Source organism: Oppia nitens, unplaced genomic scaffold, assembly GCF_028296485.1.
Source record: "Oppia nitens isolate AA-2021 unplaced genomic scaffold, nextdenovo-longstitch-racon4-pilon3 scaffold2_pilon_pilon_pilon, whole genome shotgun sequence".
NCBI lineage: Eukaryota > Metazoa > Arthropoda > Arachnida > Sarcoptiformes > Oppiidae > Oppia > Oppia nitens.
In genome coordinates this window covers 5,941,852-5,962,257 of record NW_026533210.1, presented here as the reverse complement: position 1 = coordinate 5,962,257, position 20,406 = coordinate 5,941,852, and the positions used below count along the sequence as shown (strand labels likewise).

Genomic DNA, 20,406 nt, shown 5'->3' with positions numbered 1-20,406 from the left:
TAAATTTATAATAAATATTAAAACCAATATATATATTAATTTTCTGTTGTTTAGTAATTAATATTTTCTGTTGTTTTTTAACGTGAGTCGTGTTTTTAATAATATCTAAAACTGTGTGTATTTATACAGCATAATGATATAGTTATATATAATAATAATATAAATTTATCGATAGATATATATATAAGAAATGTGTATTATTTATAGAAAATGTTATTATCCATTCATAATCATATTATATGGCGATTATTATTAATACATTTATTAAATAATTTGGTTAAATTTGTAATATCTGGTACATTAAATAATCTTATTGACGTGAGTAAGTTTCCAGTTAATAATCATAATTATTTTGTTGCAATTATTTATTAATTAATATTACTCAAATAGTAAATGGTATAAAAATGCTTAATTAAAAAAAATATATATCATATATATATCTAGTTTTCTACTAAATGATTATCATAATAAATACAACAATAACAACAAAATAAAATAAAAATCCTAAAACTTAATTAAATATGTTTTTTATTTTATATTTTAGAAGGAAATAATGGTATTCGAGAAATAAGAATATTATATTATGAACGACAAAACAATGTCAAACCACAGGTGCAAACAGTCTATCCCTTAACTCGTGGTCTACCAATGTTTGCTGAAGTGGATGTTATACCCAGTACTCTATTGTTTCAATTATTATATTTTGTTTTTAGTTGTTGTAAATACTGTATATAAGTTATTATATAGAATTTTTACATATGTTACTTAATTATTATATAATTGAATTAATTAAAAAATTAAATTTTAATAACTAATTATTATTTTATTATTAGATTGTTATCTGTAATTATTTGATTGAACTGTACTTTTTATATACTGTATTTTACGTTAAGCCTATTATCAATTAGTTAATTAAAAATAATATTTTCAATTATATAGAATATATTCCACAATTAACTCATTATATAACAATTGCCGTAACCCTACCGGAGCACATACGCGGCCGCCAGTGGTATATTGGATGGCATCAGGAGGTGTTTAATATACCCGTATGTCGAATGTGCACCAATACTAACCAGTCGTATACATTACCAGTTACACTGTATCTTCCAGATGATAGTTGGTGCGCAGAGGTAGAGGTTTTTTTTATAAAATCGTAAATTACTGGATTATTAGTTATTGAATTTATAATGTCCGTCATCACCATTATTAGGGTCGGGTACCCACTGTCTGGAAGGTCGAAGCGCTGCCATTGAAACCACAGGACAACGACCAGACAGATATGATTATGGGTTTGGCGTACGACAGACTAAAACAAATACAAATCCTTAATAATAATCAATCGGTTTATTGTAAAGACAAACACGAAGTTATTATTTCGTCAAATTAATTCAATAACAAAAAATTTTTAGTGAAAAAAATATAATTACATTTTTGTTATTTAACTCTAAATAATTAAAAACTAATCACTCAGTTATACAATATATATACAGTATATATATATACTGTAATACAAAAGATAATTTTATTTATAACATAAATTTTAGGATATAATTTTTTATTTTGAATTTTCTTTTATAAATTTCTGAATTTTATTTTACAGTATTGCTTATCCAATATAAAAATAACTAATAATTTTTATTCAATAAAAATACAATTGGTTTATAAATAAATTATTTACATATTGGTTAAGGGAATGGTTTAGTTTAAGTAAAAATTGTTTGTTTGCTTTATTTGTTTGTGTCTACATAATTTACTAAATAATATAATAGGATAACATACGGTACAGTAGACTAGATATAAATATTTCAATTTTTTATTTAAACCACTTTAAAAAATTATTTATAATTAATATAGTGAATTGTTAATATATTTAGTATTTTAGTATTATAATACTATATTGTATACAAAATTTGTTACTTTTTTTGTAAATAAAAACAATAATAATCAAACTAATTAATTATTTATTATTGTCAATTTAATACATTATAAAAGTCGTAAATATTAATGATCACTATAGAAAGTATTTAATAAATAATTGAATTTTAAAAAAATAAATTTTGTAACTTTTTTTTATTTATACATCACTAGTTTATTTAATTGTACATGCATGGCATGCCATCTATAAATTAAAATTATAAAGTTAAAAATATTTATACACTATTTTAATTAATTAATAAATCAAAACTTTACAAAATTGAAAATACTAATTTAATTATTTAGTAGATTTGGGTAATATTTTGTTTAGAGGAAAGATATTTTTGGTTATATTTTTCATATAATATATATATATTTTTATTAATTAATTTTTGTATTAACTAACTGTTATAAAACATAAATAATAATTTCCATTATTTTTTTAAAAAAGCTACTAGGTCTAATTTATTTTAGTAAATTTAGTTACTTAATACTTTGTTAATAATAGTTATGTAATCGGAAAAAATAATTCAATAACTATCAATATGTATGTCAATGTTTGAAAGTCTATTTGAATATATATATATAACAATTGGTAAAAAAATTATTAAATTTTTTTAATAACCAATTATATGATATACTTATTAATAATTTATAAATGTTAATTAGCTTATACAAATAAAGCACTACTTCTAAAATATTTATTATTAAAACTACTTATAAAGTAGTTTAGTTATAGATTATAATTAATATTTTTTACAATTATTTCACTTATAATTAAATATTTTAAAGACTGTATTTATAAATTAAGTTATAATAAATATATGATATTATAGATGTATTAATGGGTTTATGATTTAAATAAATAAAATGGACATTTAAAGTAAATTACAATAAATTATTTGATATTTAAAAATTATTGATAAAATGTTTGACATTTTAATTGTTAAAAATTATTGAAATAATTATTTTATATAAAAAATAACATTTCAATTGGCAGAGTTTGGTTTAATAAATAAATTTATTGAATTAACACAATCTTCCGATTCCTGTGACGAACAGATCCTAAACTGTTTGTCCTTATCGTAGGCCAAACCTATTACAAGATCGGTTCGGTCGTCGAGCGGTCGATTGGTTGGTATGGCCTCTACTTTCCAATAGGTAGGTATACGACCCTAAGTATAATATATTTTATATTACTAAATACTATAATTTATGCTAAAAATATACTGATAAACATTAAAAAAAAACTTTACATTATAGCATCCGCTGTCAGGTCCTAAATACAGTACTACTGGTAATGTATACTTTTGGTCTGTATTAGTACAGAGCCGACAACTGGGCATTTGCCACTTTTCCCGATGAAATCCAAGTATATATTGCCGGCCATAACAATCAAACTCCGGTATTATAACTGTTACGGCTATATAATCTGTGTTGTCCGGTATGTATCCTATATTGTAATTACAGTATTATTTATTTGTTTACACAAAAATTTGCTTTAATTAAATTTTTATTGAAAATCAATAACAATTTTTTTTATAAAAAAAACTTATTAAGTGCTAAATACTTGGTATAAAATCAATTTCCGCATATATTGGTTGTCCTCTTATTAGTGAATATACTTGTGGTATGTTTTCCTTGTGTGACAATTGATATAATACACGGATCTCTTTGATGGCATTGTTTTGCTCTGTAATAGTGATTACAATAACAAAATTTTATCAAAAAAAAAAATTATTTATTTAATAATTTAAATTTTAATAAAGTAAAAGTATTATTATTACACTATATTTCATGTTATAAATATTTAAAACACTTACTGACGTCAACCATAGTGTCCAAAGTGCCACAGTTTATACAATTTATAAAAAACAATGCAATTATTATTAGAAAACTGTTTACAACTAAAATCATTTTTTAAATAATTTGTGTTAAATGTTTTTCAAAAATTAAAATTTTTATATTAATATAAACATCACATGGTTATTATTTTTTTAAAATAAATAAATATAGATTACATGTGAATTATTGACTAAGAAACATAAATTAATATATCATACAGTCGTAAAAATAATAAAGTTTCAAAATTGGACTTTAAAGTTAAATGTATTAAAAATGCATAGTTTGATTAGAAACCAATTATAATCCTTTAAGTCTATATTTTAAATATATTTTCTTATCATATGTTTGATATCATTTTAATCTAATCATAATATTAATCATAATATTAATTTTTCAAATATAGATCATCATCTATAATTTATTTTGCAAAATTTTTGTATTTTAATAAGTATAGAGTTTATACTGTAATTTAACTTTATAAAATAATGATTGTAATTAATAGTGATGTAATGATATCTTTTAGAAAATATTTATTTTTTTTATTATTAATATTTTAATTATTATAATAGTACATTTAAATAAATAATTTTATAACTTTGATAGATTTATTGTAATTTGAATCTAATAATATTTTTATATAGTGATATTTATTTTATTTTAAATAAATTTATTAACAATTTTTATTAGTATGTTTGTTAAAATAATAATTACAAATTTTAATATATAAGTTATATATAAAATATTCATAAAAATTTAACATTAAATATTATGTTTTTAATTAAGTTTATTTTCAATTAGTAAATAATTACAAAATAACGTCTTGTATTTAGTATTTTAATAATTATTAATTTTTTATATTAATTTTTAAACAAATTAAAATAATTTAGACTTTGGCATTGCAACATTATTGTATATTAATAACTACAATATAAATTTATATATAATAGTTGCAATCAATGCATATTTAATTATTTTATAAATGTTTACATTCAAATAATTCTTTATAAATTATAATATAAATTTATGTTTACTGTTTATACATGTTTTATTTAATTATATTTATTATTATTTGTATGTGTACTACACTAATGTAAAATAATTTGCTTTAATCTTAATAAAAAATAATGTTATAACTTATACCAAGTTTTTTAAAAAAAATTATATACCGGGTATATATTTAATATAATGTATAATATTAATACTGTATGCAATACTTTACTACTAAAGCAAAATGTCAAATAAAATGTATGCCGTCTATTAAAATTGATGACCAAGATCTTTGCACCATTAGTCTAGCACTACATTAGCTTTTTGAGTGGACAGTAATGTACTGCATATCAATTACTGTACTTTGTTATTGAACTTAAGGGAAACCACTGTCCATTAGGTATTAAGATAATATGATTGCACTCTCTCTCTCTCTCTCTCTCTCTCTCTCTCTCTCTCTCTCTCTCTCTCTCTCTCTCTCTCTCTCTCTCTCTCTCTCTCTCTCTTCTCTCTCTCTCTCTCTTGAACACACTTTAGTCCACTTTTACTAAAAATTTAGATTTATGTAAATCATTGTTAAACTATTCAAACTTTTTTTTATTATTATATACTATATTACAACACCAGTTCTGAAATGCTTATTATACGATAATATTATTAATACTTTCAAAACATTTTCAGTACTACTGTAAAATCAATAAAATTGATGTCGATTTTTCCATATAACTTATTTTTTATGAAAATTTATATGTAAATACTATAGTTGCTAGGTAATTGGAAATACTGTATAAACTTATGTTTTTATAACTAGTTATTATAAAGTTATAGTTTTATTTAAACTATATTTTATAAATTAAATCATTTAATTTTTTCCATTATATAGACAATCATAAATTTAAATATTATGAATAAAAATTATATAATGAAACTTAAACAATAAATTGTTATCAGTATATTATTATTTTTTTTAGACATGATTAAACTTTATATATATATATATATGTAACAACTTTAATTAATATTTAAATCTGTAAATATAAAGTAATTTAATTAATGAGATATCATTTATATTTTTAATACTTTATATACATATATATTTGTCTATTTATATGTTTTTATCTCTATAAATGTCTTTTATAGAGTGATGATAATTGTTTTTGATGTTTATAAATTATAATAATTATGATTGTTTTAGTTGTAGATGATCTCTCTCTCTCTCTCTCTCTCTCTCTTCTCTCTCTCTCTCTCTCTCTCTCTCTCTCTCTCTCTCTCTCTCTCTCTCTCTCTCTCTCTCTGTCTCTGTTGGTGATAACATAATAATAATTATAATAATGAATTTTTGTTGATTTAATGTTAGCTATTACTATAGTACTATAATATTATCCAATATATTAATAAAACTATTCATATTTATGTCAAATGTTCGGGTCTTATAGTATTCAAATGAATTTGCAGCGATGCAGTCGAGTTGGAACGGGATCTGTTTGATGGACTACCGGTCCTCTCAAGTATATCTGTAATTAATTATAAAAAAACCGATTAGTATCCTGTTGACTAAAAATGTAATTATTTAATTATTTTATAACAATAAAAAACAATACTATACACACAATAATACAGTATATATTTTCAAAGCAATACTAACATTTAGCCTATCCTTACATTTTACTTATAACTTACTTGAATTTTATAGTATACTCACAGTTTGTTAGTACTACAGTATATACTGTATATTAAAGTTTTATTTATCAAAATATTTGCACAAAAATATACAGTAGTTTTAATTAAATATTGACCAATTGATATATGAGTTATAACTTATGAGGTTAACTCTTATAGATAATGTAAACAAAAAAAATCTTTTGATAAAAAATGTTTTTTATTTTTGTTAAATAATTTGTTATCCGAAAACTAGGTTTACTTATTGTTAGAAAATACAAATATTGTAAGTTTTAATAAGAAAAATGAGTGTTCATCCCATTTAATATTTATTTTACATTCTATGATATTGTATAATAGGATAGTATAATAACAAAACAAAAAATTAGACAAATCTGTAACAACTATTATTAGACAGAAAAATAAATTACAATATAAATAACGAAATAACAAAAAATATTTGTAACACAAAAATCGAAACTACAATTTATTCAGAAATTTTCTATAAAGTAAATCCTTTTTTTGTTGTCTAAATATAAACAACAAAAATACTGTTTTTGTTTCATAGAATAAAAAAAAACCTCAAAAAACCTATTGATTATTGAATGGATCCTTAAATCTTGACTTTTGTATAATATATAGTCAATAAATAATATATTGATTTTTTTATCATTTTGTCTGTGTCTGCATATTTGTGTATAAAACTATACAGAAATGTGTAGGAGTTATCATATATTGTATATAAAAAAAGGCTAATAAGTTATATATTTTATTACACATTTTCAACTTCAACTTTTTTTCTATTTATTATTTTAGCATTAAATCAAGCTTTTTAAAAGTTAGATATATTAATATTTGTAAATAAATTATTGTTTTATTTTTTAAAATCATAGTCAATATTAATGTAATATCCATTGTCTAATAAAATTGTGTGTCATTAATTATTATCTAATATTTTATATTTATATATATAAGAGCACCTGGACATTAATATTACTCTACTTTGTAAATACCGCACCCAATCTTGGGGTCAATGATCACATGCTATATATATAGCTATATAAATAAAATAAAATATTGTTCAAACAATATTTCAATATTTATATAATTTTTAAGATTTATTATTGTCTTTTATTATATAAGATTTTATTATTATTAAAAATATCTATCATTAATTTTTATAAAATGAATGTAACATTTATTTTTCAGTCAACATAGTTTTTTAATCAAACTATCAAAAATAATGTATTTATCTAAATTATTTTTATAAAACAATTGTTAAAAAAAATAAAAACAAAAATATTTTAATATTATTAAAAWTTTTTATTATAWTGTTTAAATTAAATTAGGTTTGCAAATATTTTTTTCGTTTAGTATGCAAATAAATTTTTCTATTATGTAACATTTACAGTATATTAAATTTATGTTTTCAATATCACACACACACACACACACACACACACACACACACACACACACACACACACACACACAYACATAAAATGTTTACTTTTAAATRGATTTAAATTTAATAAAAAAATTATMAAATTATTTTACATACGATTTCCATAATAAAGTTTGCCGTCATAGGAATGAGTGGGCGAAACACCGGCTAAACTATTACGAGGAGAATAGTATGACTTTATTGGCGACCGGACGCACCCATTGTTATTATGTGCCGACATTTGSGATAACTGTGAGGCCCTGCGCTCCTGTGCTTTGGCCTGACTCAAGTGCTGTGGGTTTACAAAAATGGATCGGCTTTTACGGAAACGGGCCCTGAAATACATGTTTTTTGTAATAAAATGTTAGATATAATAATAATATTTATTAAAGTTGTTTATCAAAAAAAAAATAATTAAATATAATCAAAATTAATTTCTAGTAAAATAAATATATAATATTAAATATTTAGTATAAATTATATTTTAAAAACATATAATATATTTATAAAATTATTCAAATTTATTTTTTTTAAATTTATAATATTGAATTTATTTTTTATTATCTTAGTTTTTATTCAAATAAATAACTTTATTTGTTTAGTAAAGTAGTTTAATATACGCTAAATTACAGTATATTAATAATCAATTCAATACTGTATTGAAAATATAGATTTTTATTTATATTTATTTTTTTAAATAGTCAATATAAAACTTTATTTATCTAATAATATTGGTAAATTTTGAAAAAAATATTCCCAAAAAACATGTCAATTTATTTATTTTTTAGCAAAAAATGTCACAATGCCTTTAAATTCAAAATATATATTTATACTTAACATTCAATAACCATAGTTTATAGTAAACTTGAAAATTGAATCAACAAAACAAACTTAATACAATACACTCAAAAAATATTATGCAATATTTTATCGATAAAACTTTAGGATATGTCTAAATTCCTATAATAAATAAATGTAATATTAAATCTATCTATGATATAAAATTTATATTATAAATCATTTAAATTTGAAAATATTAAATAAGTTTTATTCAGAATAACTTAAAAATGGAAATATTTTACTAAAAATAAACAATAATTTAATTTACTATTTTATTAAGATTCAACATTTTTTTGCCAATAATAGCTAATATTGTACTTTCTATATATTTATTGTTTTTCAAATATCTGCCGTCTATTTAAGGTTAAAATCTTTTGACTCTAACCTCTATATTATTTGTTAAATAAGTAAATATTTTAGGATTTTATATATTCGTTTCTTAAGGCAACAACTAATAAACAAATTTACAATTAAATAAAATGATTATTAAATGATTATGTAATTTAATTAAACAGTAAAATTAATTTATAAATATATATTTGCTATAATAACAAACTTCTTTAGTTTTGTCATATAATATATTGACGTTAACTTAATATAATTTTAGACATTTAATTAATGAAAACTAATTCAATGTTTAACATATACGGTAATTTAATACATTATAATGTATAAAATGTATAAAATTTTGAACGTAACGTTTTGACATTATTACACATTTACAGTTATTGACGCAATTGTAACATTTAATTAAAGCTTTTGAATTGTAATTATTGTATAAATCAATAGATATTATCGCAAAAGGTTATATAATAAATATATAGTAATTAAATATTTAATTAAATAGTCTTTTTTATAATTTATCAATAGATTTGATTTAATTATAAAATAAATTGCATGCATTTATCATATTATAGTTTTTTTAATTAATCAATAAATTTAATTAATTTGTCAATAAAAACTGTAATAATTTTATTTCTAAAATCAATGTTAATTGACGTTATTTTTATATTTAAATTGATAATCAGATTATTATAATATATTATTTAAATTATTTTTTATGTTTTCATGTTAATGATGAATTAATAATAATATATATAAATATTATTTAAGTATAATATTTATATTACTACTACTACTAGAATCAATTATATAAATAATTATATAAATTATATTTATATCTATAAAATTATAACAAAGTCACAATTAAATTAGGATAATATTATAGAAATTAAATTATTTAAAGTAATACAATAATATTTTTTATATTTACATTAGTTTATTACTGCAAATGTAGTTATTGTTATTATTAGTATTAGCTATTAGTATAATCATATTATTTGCGAAAAATTGTCAATAATATAATGTAAATTTATATGGTTGTCGTGCATGATATTTAACTAAGCAATGTATATTATGTAAACATAATTTATGATTAATAAACAAACTTGTATTTGTAAAGTATATAATTTATATACTGTTTTAATAATATGAATACTTACCGACTAAATAGATTAAGTACAACACAGATGCCCACAAACATTATGCCTAAAACAGCGAGTATGGGAATCATCGGTGTATTATTGATTAGTTCAGACAAACCTATATATGAATGCATTTAATGAAAGATAAATAGTTAGAAATAGCAATACTGTCATCGATTACACAACAATAAATTAGTTTATTATATAAATATATATATATATATATTATATGACCAATAAATAATAGTAAAGTATTATACTATGTTTGTGCCTATGTATTCACATATTACCGTAAATATAATATTGCAAATAGAAATTACATTATAATAGTAAAAACAGTATTAAATTGTATTTTATTTTAAACAGTATTATATTAGGTATAYATATATACAGTACTAATTAATGTTGCATTGATTATGTTAAGGAAAAATGTTGTGAATATTAACCATTAAAACCATTATAAAATAGACAAATATAACAATTTAAACATTAAAATCCGTATACATAAATGACCATTCATGAAAAATATAACATCTAATTATAATGGTTAATGCCATTAGTTTATGTGTAAATATGACATTTTACATTTACTAACTTTTGTAATAATAATAATATTAATGAGAAAAATATATTAAATGATGACATTTTCAGCGATAATTTTATTACACAATAAATGGGATATATATTTGTCATAAATGTTAAATGTGTGAACAAATGGGAATATAAAACAAATGCTTTCACATAAAAATCAATATTAACTTTATTTCGAAATAATTTAATTAATAATAATCTTTTAGCTCTAATGTTATGTACAAAACAGTAATATATAAATCTAAATATTTAAAAAAAAACATAAACTTTTAATTAAATAAATAAAATATAATTATTTGTATTTTACAATAAATGTTATTAAAAATAATCTGAATATAATTTTATTTTATTATAACAAAACAATTAAACTTTATATTAAATGCAAATTTGAATTAATATTTATCTGTTTAAATTAGAATATATATTAATACAATATAATTTTTTATATAAATAAAAATTGAGCATTACTATAAATTTTAATTTTAAAAAATCAAAATGTCTAGTTTATATAATTTTACTGTATAAATTATTGTACATTAAAAAATGTGACAAAATTTGAAGCATATATAATAATCATTGTTATATTTAAGTCTAATAACAAACAAACGAAAATTTAAAATTATTTTTGACTATTTTATATTGTTGTAAATAATAACATATAATTGCAATTGAGTTGATAAATATATTGATCAAAATATACTCAGTAAAAACATATTATTGTAATGAAAATTATAAAAATTATTTATTTTCCGCAAATATATTTGAATATCTCATAAAATAATTATAATAATAAACATTGGATACGACACAATAATTTTAGGTCATTTCTAACAATTGTGATAAATATAATATATAACTTTATCTAATGCTTTGACATTTATATTATATAATTAAAAATTAATTAAATAAAGTTACATATAATTTAGTATTTTTTGTTATTTGTTTATACATTAGTTTCTGTTAAAAAATTTATAAATAGTAAGATATATTAAAGATTTAAGGAATATTCTTTATTAAGAAAATTTCCAAATTGTATACTAAATGAAATGATACTATTTCTAAGTAAATTAATTAATTAATTAATTAAGTTTTTTCTTAGCTATTAGTAGACTACTATTAGATAAAATAATCAAATGTTATATTGGATTGTATATAAATTTGAGAACTATAAATATTTATTAATAATACCCAATATTATTGTTATATATAATAAAACTAATAAATAGTTTTAATTAAATTTTATAAGCTTAATTCAATGATGTATAAATATTATATATTTTTTGTTAATATTTTTAAAACTAACAATTAATCAACTTTTTTTAAAAAATAAAATATTTTTAATAAATGGATTACAGTATTGGCCTAAAAGATAATATTGAACAATACAATTGAACCTATAAACATAGTACTGTTAGTTTGTAATTTTTTTGTGCCACTAATATTGTTTGACAATAAAATATTAAATGAATTGATACAAACAAAATGTGATGTAATACTTGAAATGATTGATCACATCATGTTATTTAAGCCAACCATTTATTTTAGTTTTTATTTTTTGTCTAATATATATATACTATAATAAATGTATTTTACAGATGAACTAACTATTCATTACAATTGTATATTTATTATTGTTATTATTGGTTAATTGAGAAAAACTACAGTATAGCTACTGTCAGTAAATGTATTTTATTATTAACAAATAAAACTAACTGACAATATCCCCATTGGACGAGTTAATTATAGTTTTTAATTGTGATAGAAAATACACACTGATTAATTTTGTTATTATTATTATTTGAAACCTAGTAATTTTGAGATAAATTAATATCATATATAAATAACCTAATATTTATCATTACATAATTAGGTTGGCCAGCACTGGTATGTTTGATATTTGAAAATAATGGTAAGTTATATCTACAAAGAAAAAGTTTTGTCTGATAAAAGCAAATTAATCCTAAAGTAATTATAAATTAATTATATGCGTGTGTCAGTCAATTTGCTTTTGTGTCACAACTTTGATACTATTCACTACCGTTATTCAAATCCATGTTTCATATCCCTGTGCCCAACCTAACTGTGCGTTAAACTGTTTTATAAAATAGATCATTAAAATTAAAATTAATGATTTCTAGAATTTTCTGTTTATAAAATTACAAAAATGATTGTTTGATTTTTTAAGGCTATTTTTATTGTATGAATAAATATGATTATCTAATGTACCAATGTAATGTGATATTTTAACAAAATCTAATTTGTAATTTACTGGTAAATATTTTCATAATAAATTTTTTATAACTTAAAATAAAAAATAACTAAAACTATTTAATAAAAATGCAATTTTAACATATAAATTATTATTTAATTTAATTTAAAGTGATAAAAAAATGTAACTGTTACCATCTCAAAATTATAAAATTTAATAAAAATTTACAATATTCAATTATTTTTTCTAATATAAATATCAGGCTTAGGTATTATATATTATATTTTAATTAAACAATTGTAATAAATTATCAAATTATATATATATATATATATATTTAAAGAATATTACATAAAATTATAAGTAGCAAAAATAATTCAAGTGTTATATAATTTATATTATACAAAATTTATAATAAATATATATATATTGATTTTATATTAAGTAATCATAGCGCAAATTGTTAGAAAAAATCAATTTATTAATATAATAACTACATGTATAACAACATAAATTTGACAAATCGTATAAATATAATAAATTAATTTGTTATAATATTTTTTTGTAATACTATTTTTCTAACTTTCTATCTTCAAAAAAATATTTATTCAAGTATCTGCTAATCTTAATAGACAATTACTATTTTGTTTTTCATTTAATTTACAGTTGGTTTAACATAAACTTAGTTTTATGTGTGTTTTTGTGTAAGTTTTATTTTAACGCTTTGTTAAGTAGCCATTGATTGGAGAAATGAAATTTACTTTTTTTTTATTTGTCACAAATTTTCAGTACTTACAGGTTTTCAATTTCATTGAAATTTGGTTAGTTTTGGTGATAATAAAATTGAATTTACATAACATTTCAAGTGAAAAATTTATATAATATAATACTATTGACACAATCACTGACACACACACACACACACACACACAAACACATAGTGTACTTTACGCTATTTATTGGTCATTATTCATATTTTATTATATATTATAATTAATTTATATATAAAATATTATAAAACATTTACAGTAATATACATACTATTATTAGCTGGTATTAAAATACAGGTATCATTAAAGCCTTTATGATAGCCATCATCGCAAAAACAACGCCTTGAAATGCACGTCAAATGCAGAGCTCGTGTGCACTCTAACGGTAAGACACAGTCCTCACCAAAAATCTTATCTAAAAATATTATTTAAAAAAATTGTTATTATTTTTTATTTAAAAATATCAATTTAGTTCTACAATATTAATTTAATGCAAAACAATTGATTTGTTTATTAATTTTATATGTTTAAACATTATAAATGTTATACAAATTTTTTTTGTAATTTAACATTTTAGTATTATTTTATATTACATAATTATATAAAACGAAAAACAATATGATGTAATTTAATGTATCTATATATCATATATTATAGATTTATGCAAATATTGTATTATTGTAATATTGCAATAATATTCTGTTATAATTATTATTATTGTGATTATATTATTATGCATTAATATTTTTATTATTGAAAAACAAATTTCTAATACTGTACAGTATTATCATTAAATATAATTTATTCAAATATAGAAATATTAAAACCTATTATAAAAACTCAAGTCTGATTATTATTATTATTATATATATACATTATATGTCTACACTTTTAACAATAAAATTTATATTAGTCTATAAAAAACGTGACAATTGTCATATATAAAAATTATATATAAGTTTCTGTCAATTTTATGTCTCATTTACTATAAATATCATCATTGATATTATATATATATATATATATATATATATAAATTTATATATTTTTATGAATTCCTGAGTCAACAGAAAATTTGACGGCAAAACTACAACCACTACTACTATTACTCTTAATGGATAAAAAATCGATACTAAATGCATTTCCCATTATTGTAAGTGTATTGCCCGAAAAAAATGTGACAGTAATGCGACATACCAGTGCCGAGTTTTAAACTGTATATATACTGTACTCTAAATTATTATTTCAATTTTTTCTCAAGTGTTACTATATTATTATAATTCTTGCATTTAAAATACAATGCAGAGGAATGTTCAATAAATTTTCAAATATAGTTTGCAATTAAAAAAAATATTACATTTGAGTGGATGTCCGACTATATGTCGTATTGTTTTTTATGACTGACCTGTTTTCGGTGTCTTAAACAACTTGTTTTCCAATGTTTCGTTTGATTTGACAATCTCTTCATCGCATTTCATCGGTTTGATGGTCGACCACAATGTTGTCAACAAAATGGACCAAATATTTTGTTTAATAATTTGAAAAATTGATTTTTTTGTTTTAATCATTTTGTTATAGTATTTTTTCGTAACTTTGAATTAGATTTTTTTTATAGAAAATTTAAATAACTATAATAAAAATTATATTATATTAGTAACATTTAAATATTATAATAGTATTATTTAGAATGCAATATTTATGACCACAAAAATATATTAAGTTATAATAAAAAAATTATGATTAAATGAAAATTTTATTATTATTATTATTATTAAAAATATATTACACAGAAATGTGTTTTGTAATTGATTTTTGTTATTTCCTCAATATTTCAAATCGATTTTAGCTTAAATCATATAACATTTATAAGAACATTGCTTAACATATAGATTGCAATCTTATATATAAGAAAAACATAGAAAGAATACAAAATAAAATTATTGTAAATTTGATTTTTCTTTTAATACATATAAACACCAAACAATATATAAATGTTATAAAAACTGTTGTATATTTTTGTGTTATTATAGAGAAATATCACATTTGAAAATAACAGTGAATACTAAAAATTTTATTAATGCATTACAAATACGAAGTTTATTATTAATACAGTCGACACACAAATATTTTATTATTGTATTTCATCAAAACAGTTGAATGTATTATTTTTTTTTTTTTTGATATATTCAGTACACTAATAAAACAACAGTAAAAAAGCGAGTTTTCGTGTTTAATACTCAAGAGTTTGTTGTTGTTGTGATGCCGGAGACCTCTTGACTTGATTTTCACTGGTTGTGACAGTGTCTGTGTCTATGTGTTGGTTGAGGGCATGTGTATATTGAACCTAAATATATATATATATAACTATATATATATATATTTATATGATATATACAGTATAAGAGTCAACTAAGTTAAATGTAAAACATTTTATTGTATGGAAGGCAACGATATTATTGATTTTAGTATTTATACCGTATATTATATATATATATATATATACTGTAATATCAATAGAAATAGTATATGCAATGAATGAAATATACAGAATATTCTTATAGTGTGTGTGTATTGGTGTTTCATATCCATTGCGCAAATCATTAAATTTTTTGCACGCAATAGCACTTCAATAGAGTATAATATATTTAGTATAAAAAGTATAATTATATTGAAATATATACATAAAATTGCACTTTTATTACACGCATAAAATTCTGATAGATATCTAATGTATATAAAAAATTAAATATTTATTTTTATTGCATATTAACAATATTAACAATATTAATATAATTTTAACTTTTAAAATAAATAATTGTGAATAATACATTTAATAAAATTAAAAAATATATTATTTAAATTAATATTTTTAATTTACATGTGTTCACCTATTAATCGAAAATCATATACAAATAAATTAAATTATTATTGATATTTTCTTTTAGAATCTAAATATTTTATACATAAAAATCTAATATAAAAAATAATATAATATTAATTATTTAAAGACATACAAATATTTATTTAGTTTTTTTAATTATTTATAAATGAATATATTTCTAAAAATAATTATTTCTACAGAAAATGTTTTACATAAAAATGTTACTAACATTAACTATAAAATGACAGATATATAAATATAAAAAGAAATATAATGTATGATTGTATTTATAGCCAAAAGCAATCTCATAGAGTTATACCGATATTAAATATTACAGTTAATTGAATTAATATAATAGTAATCTACAATACATTTATTGCTAAATTTTATATAATATTGATATATAAGGTTAAAAATGCAAAAAAATATATTTTTAAAAATTATTATTAGTATTTTCATTTACAATTGATTATTTAAAAATATATTATTTAAAATTGTGTATTGATAATTTAATATTTTAAAAAATGTGATTGTTCTTTTAATTTAATAACTTACAAAAATATACAATTTATATTTTATTTTATAAGTACTAAAAATAAATATATATAAATTAATTATTCTAATATATATGTATGTTATAACTATAAATATATTTGTAATTTTTAATATATTTAAACTTTGACTTTTAAAAACATTTTCTTTATAAATAATTTTTTGAAAATAGATTAAGATAATTTAATATTAATTTTATTTATAACTAACTTAAAATTTTAAGTCATTTATAATGTCATAAATCAAAATAAGTATCAGAATTATTAATTAATTAAAACAATAATAATATCTAAAATAAAAATACAAATACTATCTCACGAGTTATTTAATAAAATTATAATTGTATAATATATTATGTATTAATAGTTTAAATTTTTAATATAAACATTTTAAAAGTTATTAATGATTTTGTGGGCTCCATATTCTCCAATCATAACCGATATGGCATTTATCTGTTCGGTTGCAACCGGTATTATACAGGAGTTAATAACTCGTAAATTTGAAACACCAAACACTTTAAAGTTTTCATCGACAACAGCATCGGATTTGGGAGATACACCTATACGACACCCACCCATTGGTAATACCCAATCGGTATTTGCCTGTATTATACATTTGAGATATGTATCGCAAAAGTAATTGTGAGGACAGGGAGTACAACCAGGAATGGGATATTTATAGGGTTTAATATACTTTTTCATATGTGTGCTTGTATAAATTTTTAATGCTAATTTGATTGTTTTTACAAGATCATCTATGTCATTTTTATTACAAAATTGACATAGATCAATAATAGGATCATCAAGAGGATTAGTAGATGCAAGTTGTATACGGCCTACACTTTTGGCGCGTTTTATTACTGCATAAAGTGAAAAACTGGTCCGATTTAGATATGGTCTAAAATATTGACGCCATTGATCGGGATGTTTGTAAGGTGCGACCAATGCATCCAAATCAGTGTCTATATAACTAGTTCGGGGTAATACACATCCATTACATAGTTGTGGATATGTACTGTTGTACGACATTTCAGGAAAACATGTAACACCCGATACTTTGTTTCTTAAAGGCCCGGAATGGTTGACAAAAAATTTGTAAATATTCTCCAAAGTTTCGAGTGGTTTCTCAACTAACGATTGATTGATTATATCAAAACTAATAGTATTTGTGTCAATCATCGGTGAATAAATCATATTATAACCAACTTTTAGATCAGAAACTACAGGAATATTCAGTTTATTCAAATGATCTGACGGTCCGATACCCGATAACATCAATAATTTAGGACTTCCTATAGCGCCAGCGCTTATAATAACTTCTTTCTTAGCAAATACTTGATATATTTTAGTTTTTCTGTAAACCTCAACACCAATTGCCTGTTTTTTGTCATTAAACAAGATTTTTGTTACCAAAGAATAACCCAAAACTTTGAGATTATTTTGTCTACGATTTTCGAGAAATATTTTGGCAACTGATCCGCGATATCCATTACTATCTATTGTTTTCTGCATATATGTGGTTCCCATTGGATTCCTTCCATCCATATGTGTCCACTTATAACCCAATTGTTTTGAAGCAATTATATAATTTTTAAGAATAGTATCGATGATAGGTGTGGTTACGGGTAATTTTCCGCCCGATCTGTGATACATCGGTTCATTGATAACTAAATCATTGTCAAAATTATTTTCGGTCTTAAGAAAAAACGGCAAAACATCAGCAAAACTCCAGTCTTTAACACCTGTAATATCAGACCACAAACGATAATAGTCGGGACACTCGCGATAGTAGTTCATTGAGTTAATAGCTGACGATCCACCAAAAACACGTCCCTGTTGTATGTTTACCCGATTGTCTACATAAGCTAAATATGAATAATTTTGACTAACAATAGGATAGTTCCAGTTTTGGTCGGTTGCAGTTAATTTTGAATCAAATGCTATATAAATGTTTTATTAATATATAAATGTTATTATAATATTTGTGTTATATTGAGTATATTTAGCTYCTAAATATTGTATTATTATAATGCTAGTAATAGATATTAAATACCGTACTAATAAATAGTATGCTATTATAAATAATAGCTCTAAGTAAATGATTTTAATAGAAGATTATAATATTAATTAAATAAATACCGGGAACATCATTGTATAAGTTTTGATTGCCTCCCGCTTCCAACAATAATACACTTATTTTACTATTTTCAGCCAACCGGGCGGCCACTGTTGTTCCCGAAGATCCTGAACCGACAACAATATAATCATAATATTTAATATTCAGATTTAAAATATTTTCAACGCTATTATGTTTATTTTGATTTTTAATAATTATTGTTAACAATAGAAATAACGATTTAAATAAATAATTCATAATTTTAGTTAAGTCTTAAAAATGAATGGTTAAAAATAATTAGATATATATGTATATAGATTTTTTATTTTTACACAGTTTTATAAAAAAAATACACTTTAAAGTGTTATAATCAGTTTTACAGTAATAAGTGATAAATAAAATAAAATTTAAAGGACATTTTAAGTGGATATTTAAATGCAAGTCATTTTATAGTTAATGTAAAAAATATATAATATTAATATAACATAATTCTAAAAATAAATTGAATTAATTAATTTTAAAATTATTTCAATAATATTTTAATATCAAATTTACTTGTAAATGAAAATAGCTTATATATAATATAATAAATAGTAATTATTTTAGAATTTTAAAATTAATATTGAGTTAAAACTTCGGAACATTTATTTTATTATTATTACATTAATATTATAAATTATTTTACAGTATTTGTAAAATAATAATTATTTAAAATCAACTTTGATATATATATATAAAACTTTTAAAAAAATTATCATAGTTTGCAAAAATCTACATGAACATTCTTAAATATTTTTTTTAAAAAAGTTAACAATTTGTGTTTTCTTGATAATATTTAAGTATTTTTTTTTAATTTTAAAGTGAAATTAAAATGATTGTCTAAACTGAATAAGTTATAAATACATAGAATTTATTTAATGATAATTTTTTACAATTTTCTGTTTTTCGAGTTAATAGTAGAAATGTGGACACAATTTATAAGTGACAATCAAGCGATACGATTGGCGCTCGAGTGCAGAGACACACAAAAAATGTTTAAATTTATATTTTTTTATAACAATCTGATAGTTTTAAAAATTTAATAATTATATAAAAATGTCCAGTATTTTAAA

General features: G+C 20.3%; 3 protein-coding genes across 3 annotated transcripts; all 3 read right to left on the bottom strand.

Moving 5' to 3' along the window:
- Nucleotides 1–2,906: 2,906 nt before the first annotated feature.
- On the bottom strand, nt 2,907–3,820 carry LOC128955885 (uncharacterized). Its single transcript, XM_054301564.1, has 4 exons — nt 3,741–3,820; nt 3,488–3,610; nt 3,174–3,370; nt 2,907–3,092 (listed from the first exon to the last, which is right to left on the bottom strand). The coding sequence occupies exons 1-4, from the start codon at nt 3,751–3,753 to the stop codon at nt 2,907–2,909; spliced, it is 519 nt and encodes a 172-aa protein (XP_054157539.1). The 5' UTR covers nt 3,754–3,820.
- Nucleotides 3,821–6,115: 2,295 nt separating this feature from the next.
- LOC128956156 (uncharacterized) lies at nt 6,116–15,250 on the bottom strand. The gene is made up of 5 exons (XM_054301837.1): nt 15,152–15,250; nt 14,018–14,161; nt 10,195–10,294; nt 7,970–8,187; nt 6,116–6,263 (listed from the first exon to the last, which is right to left on the bottom strand). Exons 1-5 carry the CDS (start codon nt 15,222–15,224, stop codon nt 6,160–6,162), a joined length of 639 nt encoding a protein of 212 aa, XP_054157812.1. The 5' UTR covers nt 15,225–15,250; the 3' UTR covers nt 6,116–6,159.
- Nucleotides 15,251–17,568: 2,318 nt separating this feature from the next.
- On the bottom strand, nt 17,569–19,938 carry LOC128955884 (ecdysone oxidase-like). The gene is made up of 3 exons (XM_054301563.1): nt 19,929–19,938; nt 19,318–19,422; nt 17,569–19,118 (listed from the first exon to the last, which is right to left on the bottom strand). The coding sequence occupies exons 1-3, from the start codon at nt 19,936–19,938 to the stop codon at nt 17,569–17,571; spliced, it is 1,665 nt and encodes a 554-aa protein (XP_054157538.1).
- Between the last annotated feature and the right edge of the window lie 468 nt (nt 19,939–20,406).